Source organism: Abramis brama (assembly GCF_963993115.1).
Source record: "Abramis brama genome assembly, chromosome: 12".
Taxonomy (NCBI): Eukaryota; Metazoa; Chordata; class Actinopteri; order Cypriniformes; family Leuciscidae; genus Abramis; species Abramis brama.
Window position 1 is genome coordinate 38,030,638 of NC_139974.1, and position 14,617 is coordinate 38,045,254.

The following is a 14,617-nucleotide window of genomic DNA, read 5'->3' on the forward strand; positions in this document are numbered from 1 at the left end:
GCTGATTGTAATTCCATGCTTTACCAGGTGATGGCGCCAAATTATCAATTTACAACCAAATGCCTTTAAGAGTTTAACTAGAGGTCTGTGATCCCTCTATATGTTGCTAAATCAATATTGATATACATTTAAATCAATTAATGAAATTAAGTTTAATTTATCATTTTAAATATATGTTATATAGGAATGGTTTAAGTTTTTACGAGAATACTCAATACAATTATTCAAAATACAGCTGCGCGTGAACAGCAGTTGGAAAGTGCGCGAGGAACATCAGATATTCCAACTGACAACAAACGACATTCTCATTAACGTATTTATTACTTTACAAGTTTAGAGATATTTCGTTGTATTTAATACATAACTGGCGTCGTAATGAGTCTTATACTTGGTGGGTTGTTGTGTTGTTTGTTTTTGTGTAAGTTAACGTTAGAGGTGTTTAGTCAGCTAAGCAGGTTGAGTTTGATTTTCGAGTATTGCAGCTTGCTAAATATTGTTTTGTACAGAGTCATCATTCAGCATTGAAGATATTATAAAGACACCAAAAAGCCCAGGTATGTCATGAATCACTGACGAGCTATTATATTCATTATTTTCTATTACATCTCATTTTAAACAATAAAGATAATTAAAAAATGATTCTACTAAACCGACGAGTTTGTGTTTGTTTAGTTAACTTCTCTTAGTTTTTCCCATAGAGAAGGCCTCACCCATAAACCAGATCTTAGTCTGTCCACTCCACTGTTAGATCTTAGACATTAATGTTTGTCCACTCAATGGGACTTAATGCCTTTGTATTTCTTACATAACATTTGGTATTGTTTTATAGGCAAGCGAACAGAACCGAGACCAGCGGAGCTGTTAATCAAACTCAGGAATCTGCAACAAGGTAAATTGCCAATTGGCATCTTTAGACTGTAAATTAACACTTAACACTTTTTAAAGCAAAAAATGAACTCCCATATATTGATTTCAGCCAAGAAAAGCCTTGAAGATGAGGTGAAGGAAACCATACTCTTCATAAGTGCTAGAAAGGAGGAGGAAGATGCCTGTATGTATGCTTGCATTACCCTTAAAGGAATAGTTCACCCAAAAATACTCCACCTCAAGTTGTTCCAAACCTGTATGAGTTTCTTTGTTCTGTTGAACACAAAAGAAGATATTTTAAAGAATGATGGCAATCAAACAGTTGACGGTGGCTCTTGACTTCCATATTAGGAAAAAAATTACTATGGAAATCAATGGCTACTGTCAACTGTCTGGTTACCAACATTCCTCAAAATATCTTTTTTTGTGTCCAACACAAGAAAGAAATTAATACAGGTTTGGAAACACTTGATGGTGGGTAAATGATGACAGAATTTTCATTTCTGGGTAAACTATCCTTTTAAATGGCAAATAACCATGAATTATACATTACTATTCATTAAAATGATTTTTTTTGTTTTTTGTTACAGTAAATGCTGAAGCCTTACAGTTGGAGGGAACATTAAATGAAAAGGAAGGTGCTCGTCTAAAACCAAATACTGAGGGATTTGCATTTATATAACACTAGAACCACACACATAGAATGATCATTACTGTACATGAAATCACCAATAAGTTACATTTAAGCCTTGTTATCGGATATATTTACAGTGTTACCACAAATATTCTTTTCATACAGAGTTAAATAGATCTATCCAGCTCAAATGTGAGGACATCCAGCAAGAGGCACAAAGGTAGATATCCAAATAACACTCATGGGTATTTAAGCTCTGAATTACTGCACACCATATGAAAACTGCTCACGTGTAAAACACAACATGAGTCACCTAAACACTGAGCTTTGGTCTCGTACAGGGTGTGTATTCACTCAATACCAGTACACAAATCATATTAAAAATAGGATGACTTTGAAAGCAGAATTTGTTCACACAGAAATGTTTGTGAGATGTACCGGCCGGGTGTCATATTTATATCTGATTTATCTTGTAACTCTGTAGGCAGCTTGAGCAGAACCATCAGAAAGAGGAACTGGTAAAGCAGTCCTGCTTTCAGATCCAGGAGACGAAACTAAAGCATAGAAAGATTCGGTATGACTCACTGTTTATAACAGCGAATGGAAACTCCTCGCATTCAAGCATTGCTATCTCTTTAGATATCAGAATTAGATATGAGATGCTGTCACAACTTATTAGACATCAGCATACTGTCAATTTTTGCAAGTATCGCTAGAATTTATTGTAATGCCCATATTCTTAATGAAATGCGGAAACCTACTACCGTTACTGATGTTATCAGGATTAACAATTGTAAAATAAAAGAGCGTATTGTACATTGAAACTAATTTTTATCTAATTTATTTTAGGATGAAGTTTGAGAATCAGCTTCAGCAGTTGATGGAGCAGCATAAAAACCTGTCTACTGTCTTTGTAAGTGGTCTAATTATTAATAGAATGGATATTAAAATAAAAACAAATAAGCTTTCTCTACTTGTGAAATGTAAACGGCTTTATTAATTACAGATTGGTGGCATTTTACGTTCCATTTTCTTTTTGTTTTTCCAGACTCCACAAAGACTTCCAGCAGAAATACAGTCTGCAGAATACACCACTGAGCAGCTGCTGAAGGCTGGTGCGTTTTGTTCATTTTGTTCCAATGCTTAAGTTTTATGGCTCTTTCCAGTATGACCAGTGTTTAGCTGCATGTTCAGTGTGACATTTGAGGCTTTCTGGTTTCATTCAGACATTGAAGTCAAATGAATCCAGTCATTTTTTCCGAAATGACTCATTTGGCCTGTCCACAAAGCAGAATAGCATACAGTAGTGGCCAAAAGTAATGTTTGGAGGGGATATTTGTTTTAAATAACCCTACAAGTTCAATTGAATCAAAATATGAGGAAAATATATATATATATATATATATATTTAAATATGAAGGAGGAACAAAACGCTAAACTTGGTTAAGGTATTTATCTGGCAAAATTATTTCGCAAAAAAGGCAAACTACAGCTAAAGGTTTTATTTTATTTTCAGTTCGCCATGATGGTTTTAAATAGCTTGAAATATGATTGGAATCACTTCACAAAGGAAAACACAGTTAAATGCAATATGTGCAGCGCAAGTCTGTCATATCGGCAACTTAAAATTATAATGAGAATACTGCTTTAAATTGTGAATTCTTTGTACGCCCGACGTGTTTTAGCGCTTAGGGAAGAGCGCATCCACACCTTCATGACTAGCACAGTCAAGTTTGCGTGTGCATTCGCAGCATTTTAAAGCATTTCTCGCTTGTTTTTGCATGTTCATAAATTCTTTGTATTACAGCCAGGCCAAAAATGATGTCTGTACAATTTAGCATGTTTCGTTGTGTTATCACAAATAAAACAATTGACTCCAAGCACAACTACATAATATCCTTACACATTTTTTTATAATATTTTACAAAAGGTGAGGATGCCAATTTTCCAAGGCCAGACATCACTTTTGGCCACTACTGTATTAGCATGCTACTCGGACTATTTGGGCTGAATAAAGATAGTGTAGTAAGATGACTTGCAAGGATAGGATTGCACAGTAATCTTACACAAGTGTCCTCAAGACCTAAAACTGAGCTCTCAACATCCTTAAACAAGAGACCAACTTCATCCTCAGAGTAATCTGATACTTTCCTCTGTATGTGTGTGTGTGTGTGTGTGTGTCTATCCCTACAGAGCAACAGAAGCTGGAGCAGTTGACCAAGCTGCTGGACGGGTTAAGCCACACCCAGCATGCAGGGATGCACATGGACACTTATGAAAAAGCACCATGAATGTCTCACACATTTCGCAAACTTGAGTTGAGTTCCTACTGTATTCCAACAAATGCTAATTTTACAGCAGATAGAGAAGTTAGAGAAGCGTTTTTTCCATTGCGTTCTATTCTTCTATTTTAACTTGTTGCCATATGTACTGTTGTTGTGTTATGCCATCAAAAAAAAAAAAGTACAAATACTGATAATAAACCTCAATCAAATCATACCCATATCTAGAATATAAGCGTTTCTAAACCATTTATTCAGAATTTATAAGACACAATAAAAAAGTTTGTAAACAAGCCTAAATTCCCCAAGATTTGTATTTATATACATAAACTGTATTGATGACACTATCAAATTCAAACTCCTCAATCCGATATTCCTAATTAGATCAACTTCCAGTTTCCATAAATCAGTCCTATGACACATCCAGTAGGGCACTCTGGGAATTCTTTGGTGTTTAGTAATACCATTCTGTCTTAATTTAATTTTGCATTGATAAAATACAGGCCAAAGCCCAGTCCTGAGAACATCTTTATCAACCTTATATTGTCCAGATTCTCCTGACAACACGGTTCATGCAGGAATGTACATGTGTAGTAGGTCTGCAGCTATTATACTGCAAAATCTGATTGTAATCAAATTCCCCAAATCACTTTCTCAGCTTTCAATCCACTTCCTTGACAGCACCGTTTAAATAGAGGATAAAAGGAATGAATAAGCCTCCTTTCATTTTCATACATCCCTTACATACTTTCCAGTCATTTTTGTTGTTGTTGACATCTTCAGTTTCAGTGTTCTTTGCCTTCAAAAGTAAAAGCGTCGTCTACCAACCATCTCCGTTTTCCTTTATGCCCGTGATCCATTGGCACAGTCACCACCAAAGCATAATTTCAGCATGACATGTCCTGGGGAGTTTTTTGTGTGGTGTACTTTAACGAGGGTGTGTTTTAGTGCCTTTAGAGTAGCATATCTCAGGTTCTGCCCTGACATGTTAATATCCTTTACCAGAGCTGAAAATGGCATATATATGCATCACAAACATCTTGACGTTTGATCCCTCCTTTGGCCTGATTTAGTGATTCTCTATCCTGTGTGATTGCTGTTGAGGTTTGCCCTGATGCCTTATAAGGGCAAAGTAAATCATCTGTGGGCTCAGATTGGCACAGAGCGAGGAATATTTCTCCTGCCGCAGCAAGACTCCTCATATTTGAGCTTGTGCTATTTTCGTGTTGTTTATATGAGATCCATGGGCCATTTAGGTTGCTAGTCATTTAGCAGACGCTTTTATCTGAAGCGACTTACTTGCTTCTCTGTCAGTTCACAGCAGTATTGGGGATGTTTGGTACAATTTTAGTTCAGTTTCAGGTTCTCTTTACAGTTCTCTGTGAGGAACATTGGCCCCTTCCTCCAAGTTTTGTTATCCCAGGTTATTCCCCATCTGTTGAAGTAGAGTGACAGATATGTGAATGAAACATCCCACAAATAGTATGTGATAGTCTATTCCATTTATTTCTATCATAAACGAAAACATAAATAGATGAAAGGCTGCATGGAATGGGATATAACGACACTGCATTTTTAATGTTGAAATTTAAAGAGATTTGTAAATTCTATGCATACCACAAGAGAATGTAAAGGCAAATAATAAATTAACAACGTAAAAGGAAAAAGTCAATTCGTCAATAAATATAATTAGACATTAAATGCTACATTAAATGCTTTGCTTAGAATTTATATATTTCAAAAAATACATTACAAATATTGTACAAGAATCTCATGTGATTAATGTAGTCAGACTTGCTCTGCCTTCTCTTTATTTCCCTGTTCCCAGCAACACTCTTCTTGGTTACGAAAAAGTACCTCAAAGCGACTGTAGACTTTCTTTTCTTTGCGCATGCTCTCTATTCTCTTCAGCAGATTGTCCCTCTCCTGTGGGTTGACTGGAGTTCGGCCGAACCGGTTCTTTGGAACCTGTAAGGATGAATTGGAAACGTCATCTTCCTTGCTCCCCTCGCTTTTCCCAGACTCTTCATTCTGCTGTCTGTTCTTCTGGCTATTTGCTGAGATTTGCTCTAGGATCACCTTGGTATCATCCCTGAGGTTGCTGCTGAATATTACATTCGAGGTAGAGGACTGATAGCGTGATTGAGCCGGTTTAGCAGTGGGCTTGTTGGTCTCTACTGTGGTTAAAGATGATTTGGATTCAGAGGGTTTCTCTTTGTCTGGGGGATTCTCTTGCACCTCAGGGACTGTTTTCATTGACTTGTCCTCTTGAGAGTTGGACACTCCTGAGTGCTTTTTTTCTCCCTTTGGCCCAAGGAAACCCTTCAGTCTCTGTGTTTGTTTCTTGAGGAAATCAAGGGCCTTTGTATCTTTGCCATCAGAGCTCCCAATGTTTAGGGAGCTCAGGCTTTCTTTGGACTCTGTGCGGGACATGCCAGATGAGCTGAGGCTGCGGGACTTCTTAAGCTCGCTCTTTTCATTATCTGTCGCATCCGTGAGAATCTCCTCACCGCATGAGATCCGACGATGAGAGGACTGAGAGCTTTTGAATGGTTTTAAGAACTTGGGTGAAGGGAAAGGCCGGAGAGACTTAGTTGGTTCCTTAGCGGGCTCTTTCTTTGCTGCATCAGCTGTGCTCTCTGTCAGAGATTTGCTGTTTATGTTTGGCCAGTCCACACAGACTTCAGAAGGTTTTGGATGTGATATGAATGCCACGTGCTGTGTTACAGGATCTGATAGTGTAAATGAGGGTTCTTGTGTCTTTACAGTGGACTCCTCTGAAGAAATAACCACATTTGGAAGTTTGGTTGCTGTATCAGAAAGGTCTGGCTTTTTCATGGCTGCTTCTCTACTTTTAACCGAATCTGACTCTAATTTTGTCTTTCTCTTTTCTTGCAGATCTTTGAAATACTGAAGTCGGCTTGCTGGATCATTCACGTTTAGGGAAGAAGTTGTTTGCTGAGATGTTGAAGGCTTGGTTGGCTGTGTAACTTTGTTGTCCTTAGGTTCAGGGTTGTCAGGTTTCTCCTTTTCTTTGATGGGCTCCTCTTTGGAGTCTTTGATCGTAGTCAGGTCTCCTGTTGATCCGTTTTTAACATCTTTTTCATCTGCTTTTTTATGCTTACTCCAATCAAATGGCTCTCTTGACAGCGATCTCCTCTTCTCGAGAATCTCTGCCACAATGGATGAGTATCGAATAGGCTCACTCTCATCTCTCTCCTCTTGTAACTCCCCACCAGACTTAGCTTGCGAGGAACTGTGTTGCTCCAGCTTTGAGGAGCTGAATATTAAAGAAGACCGTAGTCTTGAGCTCCTTTGCAGCATTGGGTTAATTCGAGATCGGAACGACTCGTGCTTGGTAATGCTGATTTCCTTTGGTTCCGCCTCCTTCTCATTGTCTGTTGAAGATGATAGTGATGAAGCTGAAATAGCTGGCTTTAATGTATCAGTACTTGTGGGACCCAGGTCAGAGAGAATATCTTTTACTTGATTCCTATCTTGGATTATGGGTTTACCAAAGCGTGGTCGCAAGTCAAGGTTTGGCTTAGTTGGGATATTTGGACGCTCCCTATTGGGAAAATTAAGGCCTGGGCCCTCTGTGCCATAAAGTCTGCTGTCAGGTTGTTGATGTGGCTCATCAAAAGCATCAGGACCCATGGGCTGATGCAGGCCCTCCTCTCCTGTATCTTCATAAGTGCTGAGATAAGAGTTGATTCTCCAGCTCCGCAATCCCTGCTTCACACTGGGATCCTGGGACTGGCGTACCTTCTCTCCAGAGGAGAACAACTGCTTCTGGTCTGGAGGATGAGGCTGAGTTGGTGAACTCTGACAGGCATATGAGTGGCCTGCAGCAGGCCTCTTGTGGGTTTGTGGACCATAGCGTCCCCCTCCTGTGTAATATTGTTTTTCTGAATCACTTTTGAGGTCATCAGAGGATAAAACATTCATATTTCCTGGTGCTTCAAGTTCAGGGGGATATGCAGAATCAGACTGTTGATCTGTCTGGTACGTGCCATAGTTAAGACGGTCATATGGCCCACGCTCAGAATCATGTCTCGTGCCCTCGCTCTGATAGTAATGTTGTTCTCGCTGGTAATGCGATTCCTTCTCCTCCAAGTTGTTCATTACACGATGTTTCATGTACTGCCGGGAAGAGGCGTAGGTCTCGTGGGTTCCCTCTGCATAGCTATGCCTCTTAAAGGCGTTCATTTCCAGCTGCTGGGACGCCATCATTGAGCGTCCTTGATCCAAGAATGACTGTTGCATCCTGAACTGCTGTGTTGCATATTTTGTGACCTGCATAGGACCTGCACTTGGTTCAAGCGTATGGCGGAACGAGTCATCCCTCCGAAAAGGTAGTAAAGACTCGAGACGATCCCCGAATGGGTAACCAGTAAGTTCAGGCTGGCGAGGTCTGGGATTCCCTCTGGGATTCCTTAGTGACTGAGTCCTTTTAAAGCCGAACTGGCTGCCAAGGTAACTATCTTGTGGCATGGGTACAAGGGCATTTTCAACAACAAGAGGCTGAGACTGAGCAAACAAAATACGAAACTCCTCATCAAAAGTGGAAACTAGTTCTCCGAGGAACAAATGTGCGATGCAGCGGTGGATCTTCTCAAAAGACCACATAAAGCTGGAAAAAGATAGAAAGAAACATTTAGAATGTCATACAATACAGAGAAGAATTCTTATCTGCATTCAAATGTCACTGAGCTCACCTGTAATTTCCACTGATCACTGCTCTGCAGTCTGTCAGAAGAAAGCGGTCCATCACTTGACCTTTAAATGATTTCCCTGAGCGGCAGAAATAGGTAATGCCTGCTACTGTCCGTACCCGCATCATCTGTAACCAGTGAAGTCACCATTAAGCCTGTATTTTCTTACGATTTTAATTAAAACTTAGGCTAGTTGAGATCAGCTTAACTTACATGGATCATATCCAGGTTAACTTTACAGCTTGCCACCATGTTAACAAAATGATGGGCATTTTGTTCATCTAGCAAGATATAGACAGGCACATGACGTGCTGTAGCATCCAGAAGATCAGAAAATATATCAACATCTGTGAAAATATCCATCACCACTGCAATGACCTGTTAGAAAGAGAGAGAGAAAAAAATAGCAATAAGGAATCACCTTGACAATTAAAACTAGTCAAGTTACAAGATACTAGCTTTTTTGCACTTTTACTAAACTTTACTTACAATTCAAGTAAGAAAGAAAAATTAATAAAGCATAGCTTTTTCCAAAGAACCAACGATGATGTCTAAATCTGATTTAACATGACATGCAATTATGGCACAAAATTTGTATGATTTACGTTTTCAAAAGGTGCGCTCAATATCAATGTCAGCGATATCACGATCAGCACTGATCACACAGATGTTTTCATTTACTGATGCCATTGCAAAAATTCCCTATTTGCAGCCTGCCATGATCATTTTATTCTATGTGCAATAACCAACATAAAATGAGTATTATTTGGCTGGTTATTTCATATAAGTGTTCATAATTTTAAACATGTTTTTTTTTTTTTACTGAGGAAAATCCAGCCTGATGTTATTTATAAATTAGAAATCACTAACCTGATGAGCATTTTTGATGAGTCTCCGTGCCTGCTCCTTAATGCTGGGCATTTCGGGGTCACCAGGGTTCACCAAAATTGTGACCTCTGTGGGTCCCACAAAACAGTGTTGCTGCAGAGGCCAGCCAAGGTCTAGTCCCGGTGCATCCAAGTCAGAATGCAGTGGCCAGTATGTGTCAGAAGACCCATCCTCATCTATTTCTTGATATGGCAGTTCTGGTACATTTCCAGCACACTGTGGTGAATGTACAGTGCTTTTAATATGCTCAATCTCTGACCTCGATAAAAAGTCAACAACATTAGCACTTTGTAAAAAGTTGTAGTAGCCCTCAGTGTCGTCCTCCACCAGGGCATCAATAGCCATGCGATACTCCTCCCGGTAATGCGGACGCAAATAATTGGGATCCAGGGGGTTGTCTCCCAATGAAGAACTCTGGGAGCGGTGGGCCATGGTGGAGCAGGTAAAACAACCTATGAAACAACATTTTTCAATAAATAAGCATGTGGAATAATCTAATCAGAGCATCTGGAAACTATTCTATTTCTATTACACTATTTTATCTAATATTATTGCAGAAAATGTAATTTTAGCACAAACATGTTTGCTGTAAGCAACGTCTGCCTACTACTAGGCAACATTAACAAATAGGAAATAACAGTTTTATAATTTACCATGTGCACTATGATACAACAGGATCCAGGAAGCACAATGCATGCAAAGCTAATATTATTTGTAGTACAACTGTAGTACAACAGACTAGAAGTGTATTATGAAATATTTATGCAACCAAAAAAAAAAAAAGCATGCAGAATGCTAGTTAGGATCGCTAACTAGCGATTGCTAAAAAAAACTGCTCGACTCATTGTGTACATAAGAAATTCCTATCTGTTTTAGGGCCTTCAGACAATGACCCCTAAGCAAGGTTAGGCCACAGTATGAAAGTTTTTGAAGGTTGTAGTCACTTGTACATTTGTTTGTATTTTAGACATCACCAGGGAAACGGTGTCAGCCTGTTGGCGAGTGACTCATTGTGGGCAAGAGGGGAAGCAAAAAGACATAAACAGAAAGGGAAAAACTGAAGACACATGTGACTGAATCAAAGAAGGGAGTGTTTTGCTGATGCTCTTGTGAAAGAGACTCGCTGCGTTAACTTTGCAAGTTAGAATCAGACTTTGAGCAGGTCATAAATTAACCAAGACATGTTGTGGCTAATTCATAGCATGTCTATTATATGTTGTAAACTCCCATATGTATAAGAGATTCATAAAAATTTGTTAACAGGAATGTTATGTGATGCCAAAAAGAAAAATGCATTACTCATGACATGCCCTGATTATCATCATAATTCAATTCAATTTTTTTCAGCTAATCTGAAATCTGTGCTGTCAGCATGTTTCCGTCAGAGAGTTGACACCCAGACCAGTAAATCATGTTGGAGTGGATTCATCCACACTTAAACCCAATGACTGACTTCTAAAAATAATTCAGATTGTATTGGTTTCGCAATTGGATGGCCAAATGTGAAAAAAAATACCTAAGAGATGTTATGAAATTACATTGAACCAGACCAGAGAAACTTTATTCCTGTGGGTCTACGCTGCAAGTGCCAACAGTTAGATATGAGTCAGTTTTACTTTCAGAGATTATGTCTGCACACGCAGAATTCTCATTTTTGGCTGAATTATCCCTGTAACAACAGGCAGTGAGACAGGCAGTCATTATTTCAGTAGCTTAGTTTTTGTAATTATTTTCACCAAGCAAAAAGAGATTTTTGCATGGCCAAATAATTTTCATAATGAACCCAATTGACTCTTTTATGAAGATTGTAATATTCGGCTCAAAGTGAAATTCTGTTATATTTACAGCTGCAACAAATTGCATATGATATTTAAATGAAAAACACTTCAGAAATACTGAATGTGTCTATATAAACATCTTTATTTGGATGCTTAAAAGGACAGTTCAAGCTATTTCTTTGGTTTTCCTGACTAGACGCACAATATATCAGTATCATAGTGGTTATTAGCTGACAGTAGAGATTTAATTAAATTTATTGGTATCAGCCAATGTTGTATATTCAATTGTTATTTTTACATTTAGATTACCTTTGCCATTATCTAATTCTCACTTATAGTTAATCTTTATAAACACTAATAATTTAATAACACTGTTGCATGTAATCTTGAGCAAATCTCAAAGTGAATATCTATTTTTCATACTGTGCATTATAATGTTGTGATGCCTAAATTCTCTTGTATTTAGAACAACTGATTTTTAGTGTTTAGTGCTTAATAGAATTTCAGCCATTTATCATTTGTTGGCCATAACATGAAAAGTATTATTGTTTTATAGGTATCAGCAATAATATAGGTGCATGCATCCCGAATCCTGACATGCTCTTCAAAATCACATTACAACCTCCAGTTTTCTTAATTCACGTCCAACACTAATGTGACATTGAATTTTTTTTTTGATAGTCCATTGTATTATGTTTCACATTTTACATGGATACTTTAACTTTCATCCATCAACATGTTCTAGATATTTTCATCTCAGCCAATGGAAATCATGCTAGATTTCCCAAAAACATTTCTTCCCTAAAAACATCCAATAATTATTATAATGTGCCAACAGTAAGTTAGCTTCTGTTAGTCTGCCGGTAATCAACTACTAACAACACCCTTTTAGAGCTTCGTGTTTCAACAAGTGAAAAAATAAAAATGTCATATCATCATAACTCAAGCTCAACCATGTGTATGACATTATGAAAGATGGCAGTGAAAAAAATGCACTCGTCTGTTAATGGTGAGGATTACCTGGGCCTCACCCACAAAAAGAATCAGTGCAAGTACAAAATACAGATTGATAATTTAATATTTCGAGTTGTGTAATGTTTTAAGACAATGTAAGGAGATGGCATCCAAGAACCAATCCCTAACCAAAGTCCTACTTGATAACAAATGAACAAGTCTGTCCACCCACGACACTGAACCATTTCAAAGATCAATAGTAGACTTTCTCTAATAAAACACGAATATTTAGTAGTTTTAAGAACATTTACCCTGTTTATATAACTGTTCATAAATGATGTCCACGCACAGATGTCATAGCCTCACTCCATCAACCTCCTAAAATGACTGTTCAAACAAGTTATAAAATAGGCTACTCAAATGTTTTAATGCAGCGTCTTTCAAATAGGCTGGAATAGTTAACCATTTCATGTCTGTTTCAGATTAAAGTGCAAAGAACGTTTAAGAGTAAAAACTTTTGAAGCAAGCTTTAAGTTCCTTCACTGTCAACCCTCAAACTGCTCTTCAACACTTTATGACTCTCTTCTGTTTCATAAACTTGAGACTTTCGCGCTCGTAACTTGAGACTTTCGAACTAGTTCTTACCTTTCCGGCTGGAGTTACTTGGTGAATAAACTTTTTTTCCGTTCCTAAAAAGTCGGTTGTTTTCTCCCCCTGTTCAGCGAACGCATCCGCGGTACATTCCTGGTGTCGGTGGAAACCCCACCCAATGCTATTGAGCTTCAAGGCGAAAAGCAGCCCTGGCGAAACCTGTTCGCGCTCGGCCGAGTCCTGCCCGCTCGAACGTCTCAGCGCCGATATTAACACAAGGGTCGGTTCGTAATGAACGGCTCAACCCTTTCAGATGTTAAACTCCTCCCAGCCATCGTCAGCGCTCACCTAGAGCCACAGCTACTGAAAAACGGACAACTACAAATACAACGAAGGTTTTTACTGCAGGGTTTGTTTGAGTTTGTTAATTTGCATAACCGGCGAAACACAAAAAAATTGCCCCGAGGAGTTTCCCAAACGCACTCCATATCCCAGCTCTCCCTTCTCCTTCATTCTCTTCCTTCTCTTCCTTCTCTTCCTATCTCTTCCTCTTTCCACAGCGAGCAGACAGACAGATGGTGGATTGTTGCTTATGGGACAAAGCAAAGGCGCACCCAGGTCATGATCACACTGTTGAGAGTTGTGTATGTCTGCCATACATGGTATACTGTATAGAAGATGAATTATTCATTCATAATGAATGTTTTAAAGCTCCCTTTGTCCATCTGTGCACGTGTAAACTGACTTAAACTAAAACAATATTAAAAGCTTATTAAAAGTTAATTCAGGTATTTTTCCTAACAACACAGATCCATTCATTCCACATCTTCTTTTTCAATAAATGTAAATATGATTATAAATATTGACTATTTATTCTCTCCATATACATATTTAGATTTTATAGTGGATATTAGGCTTTATTTTAGTGCTGTCAAAGCATCTAACACAAAAGTTTGTGTATAAAATATGTGTGTGTGTGTCATACACATATTAAACAAACTTTTATGTTAGATGCGATTAATTGATTTGACAGCACTATTATTTTATCAAGAAGACTTTGTGTGAACCATTTTTACGTAACTTTATTTAAAATGAATTTCATAAATATAAAGTTTTTTATTTATCATTTATTATTACATTTTTGTATCTTGTATAACTGCTACAATGATTTTTATTAAATTGATTAAAGTGATTTTCTTAATAGGCATTTACTCAATTTTATATATATATTTTTACGTAAAATTAATTTCATAAATATAAAGTTTTTTATTTACTATTTAATCTTACATTTTTGTATCTTGTATAACTGCTACAATGATTTTTTTATTATTAAATTGATTAAAGTGATTCTCTTTTTAACAAATGGTTTAGTGTTTAATAAGCATTTACTCCATTTTATATATATATATATAGAGAGAGAGAGAGATTTAATGAATGTTTCAGATCCTAAAGGAATGGATCCCCCATTTGAAATGACCTATGCATATCAATTATGGTTTAATTACATTTCAATATAAATAGACTTCAGGTTAATAATTAACAAAATAACTTTTAAGTGAGAACAAAGTACAATTTGATCTGTAGTATCAAGATATCTTAGAAGCAATCAATACATTAAGGCCGTAATGATTGCTTTATTGCAATTTGTATGCATGAGTAAGTGCATAATTCACATGCATGGAAGTGTTGATGGTGCAGAGGTGGAGAAAGCCTAGGATTTTGCCCCACCTTGAAAAGGAAAAGCCTTAAACATCCTCATTCTGCCAGACTTTTACCGCGGTATGGGGAAGTTTTGTTCGAGTTCTGATCATTTTTATTTTTTGTGTGAGCACTTTCATGTTCTCTTCCTCGGGTTTAAGATTGTGTGATTGATTCTGAAAGTTTATAATCTTGTCAGTGTATGTCTGT

General features: G+C 37.6%; 2 protein-coding genes across 2 annotated transcripts; one reads left to right on the plus strand and one right to left on the minus strand.

The window, feature by feature from the left end:
* The first annotated feature begins 216 nt into the window (after positions 1-216).
* On the plus strand, positions 217-3,877 carry LOC311093920 (synaptonemal complex central element protein 1). The gene is made up of 10 exons (XM_084131582.1): positions 217-391; positions 507-554; positions 830-889; positions 977-1,051; positions 1,458-1,505; positions 1,667-1,721; positions 1,986-2,075; positions 2,351-2,414; positions 2,550-2,616; positions 3,695-3,877. Exons 1-10 carry the CDS (start codon positions 376-378, stop codon positions 3,790-3,792), a joined length of 621 nt encoding a protein of 206 aa, XP_083987708.1. The 5' UTR covers positions 217-375; the 3' UTR covers positions 3,793-3,877.
* A 138-nt stretch (positions 3,878-4,015) lies between these two features.
* Positions 4,016-13,252, minus strand: fam83hb (family with sequence similarity 83 member Hb). The gene is made up of 6 exons (XM_084131581.1): positions 12,764-13,252; positions 9,369-9,838; positions 8,712-8,876; positions 8,502-8,626; positions 5,641-8,416; positions 4,016-5,218 (listed from the first exon to the last, which is right to left on the minus strand). Exons 2-6 carry the CDS (start codon positions 9,816-9,818, stop codon positions 5,198-5,200), a joined length of 3,537 nt encoding a protein of 1,178 aa, XP_083987707.1. The 5' UTR covers positions 9,819-9,838; positions 12,764-13,252; the 3' UTR covers positions 4,016-5,197.
* Between the last annotated feature and the right edge of the window lie 1,365 nt (positions 13,253-14,617).

Coding starts and splice junctions, on each gene's coding strand:
- LOC311093920 (XM_084131582.1), top strand. Junction 1,052..1,457: donor AAAGGAGGAGGAAGATGCCT/GTATGTATGCTT, acceptor TTTTTGTTACAG/TAAATGCTGAAGCCTTACAG. Junction 1,722..1,985: donor ATCCAGCAAGAGGCACAAAG/GTAGATATCCAA, acceptor GTAACTCTGTAG/GCAGCTTGAGCAGAACCATC.
- fam83hb (XM_084131581.1), bottom strand. CDS start 9,818: ATGGCCCACCGCTCCCAGAGTTCTTCATTGGGAGACAACCCCCTGGAT. Junction 8,877..9,368: donor TCATCAAAAATGCTCATCAG/GTTAGTGATTTC, acceptor TCTTTCTAACAG/GTCATTGCAGTGGTGATGGA. Junction 5,219..5,640: donor AAGTCTACAGTCGCTTTGAG/GTACTTTTTCGT, acceptor CTACTTCAACAG/ATGGGGAATAACCTGGGATA.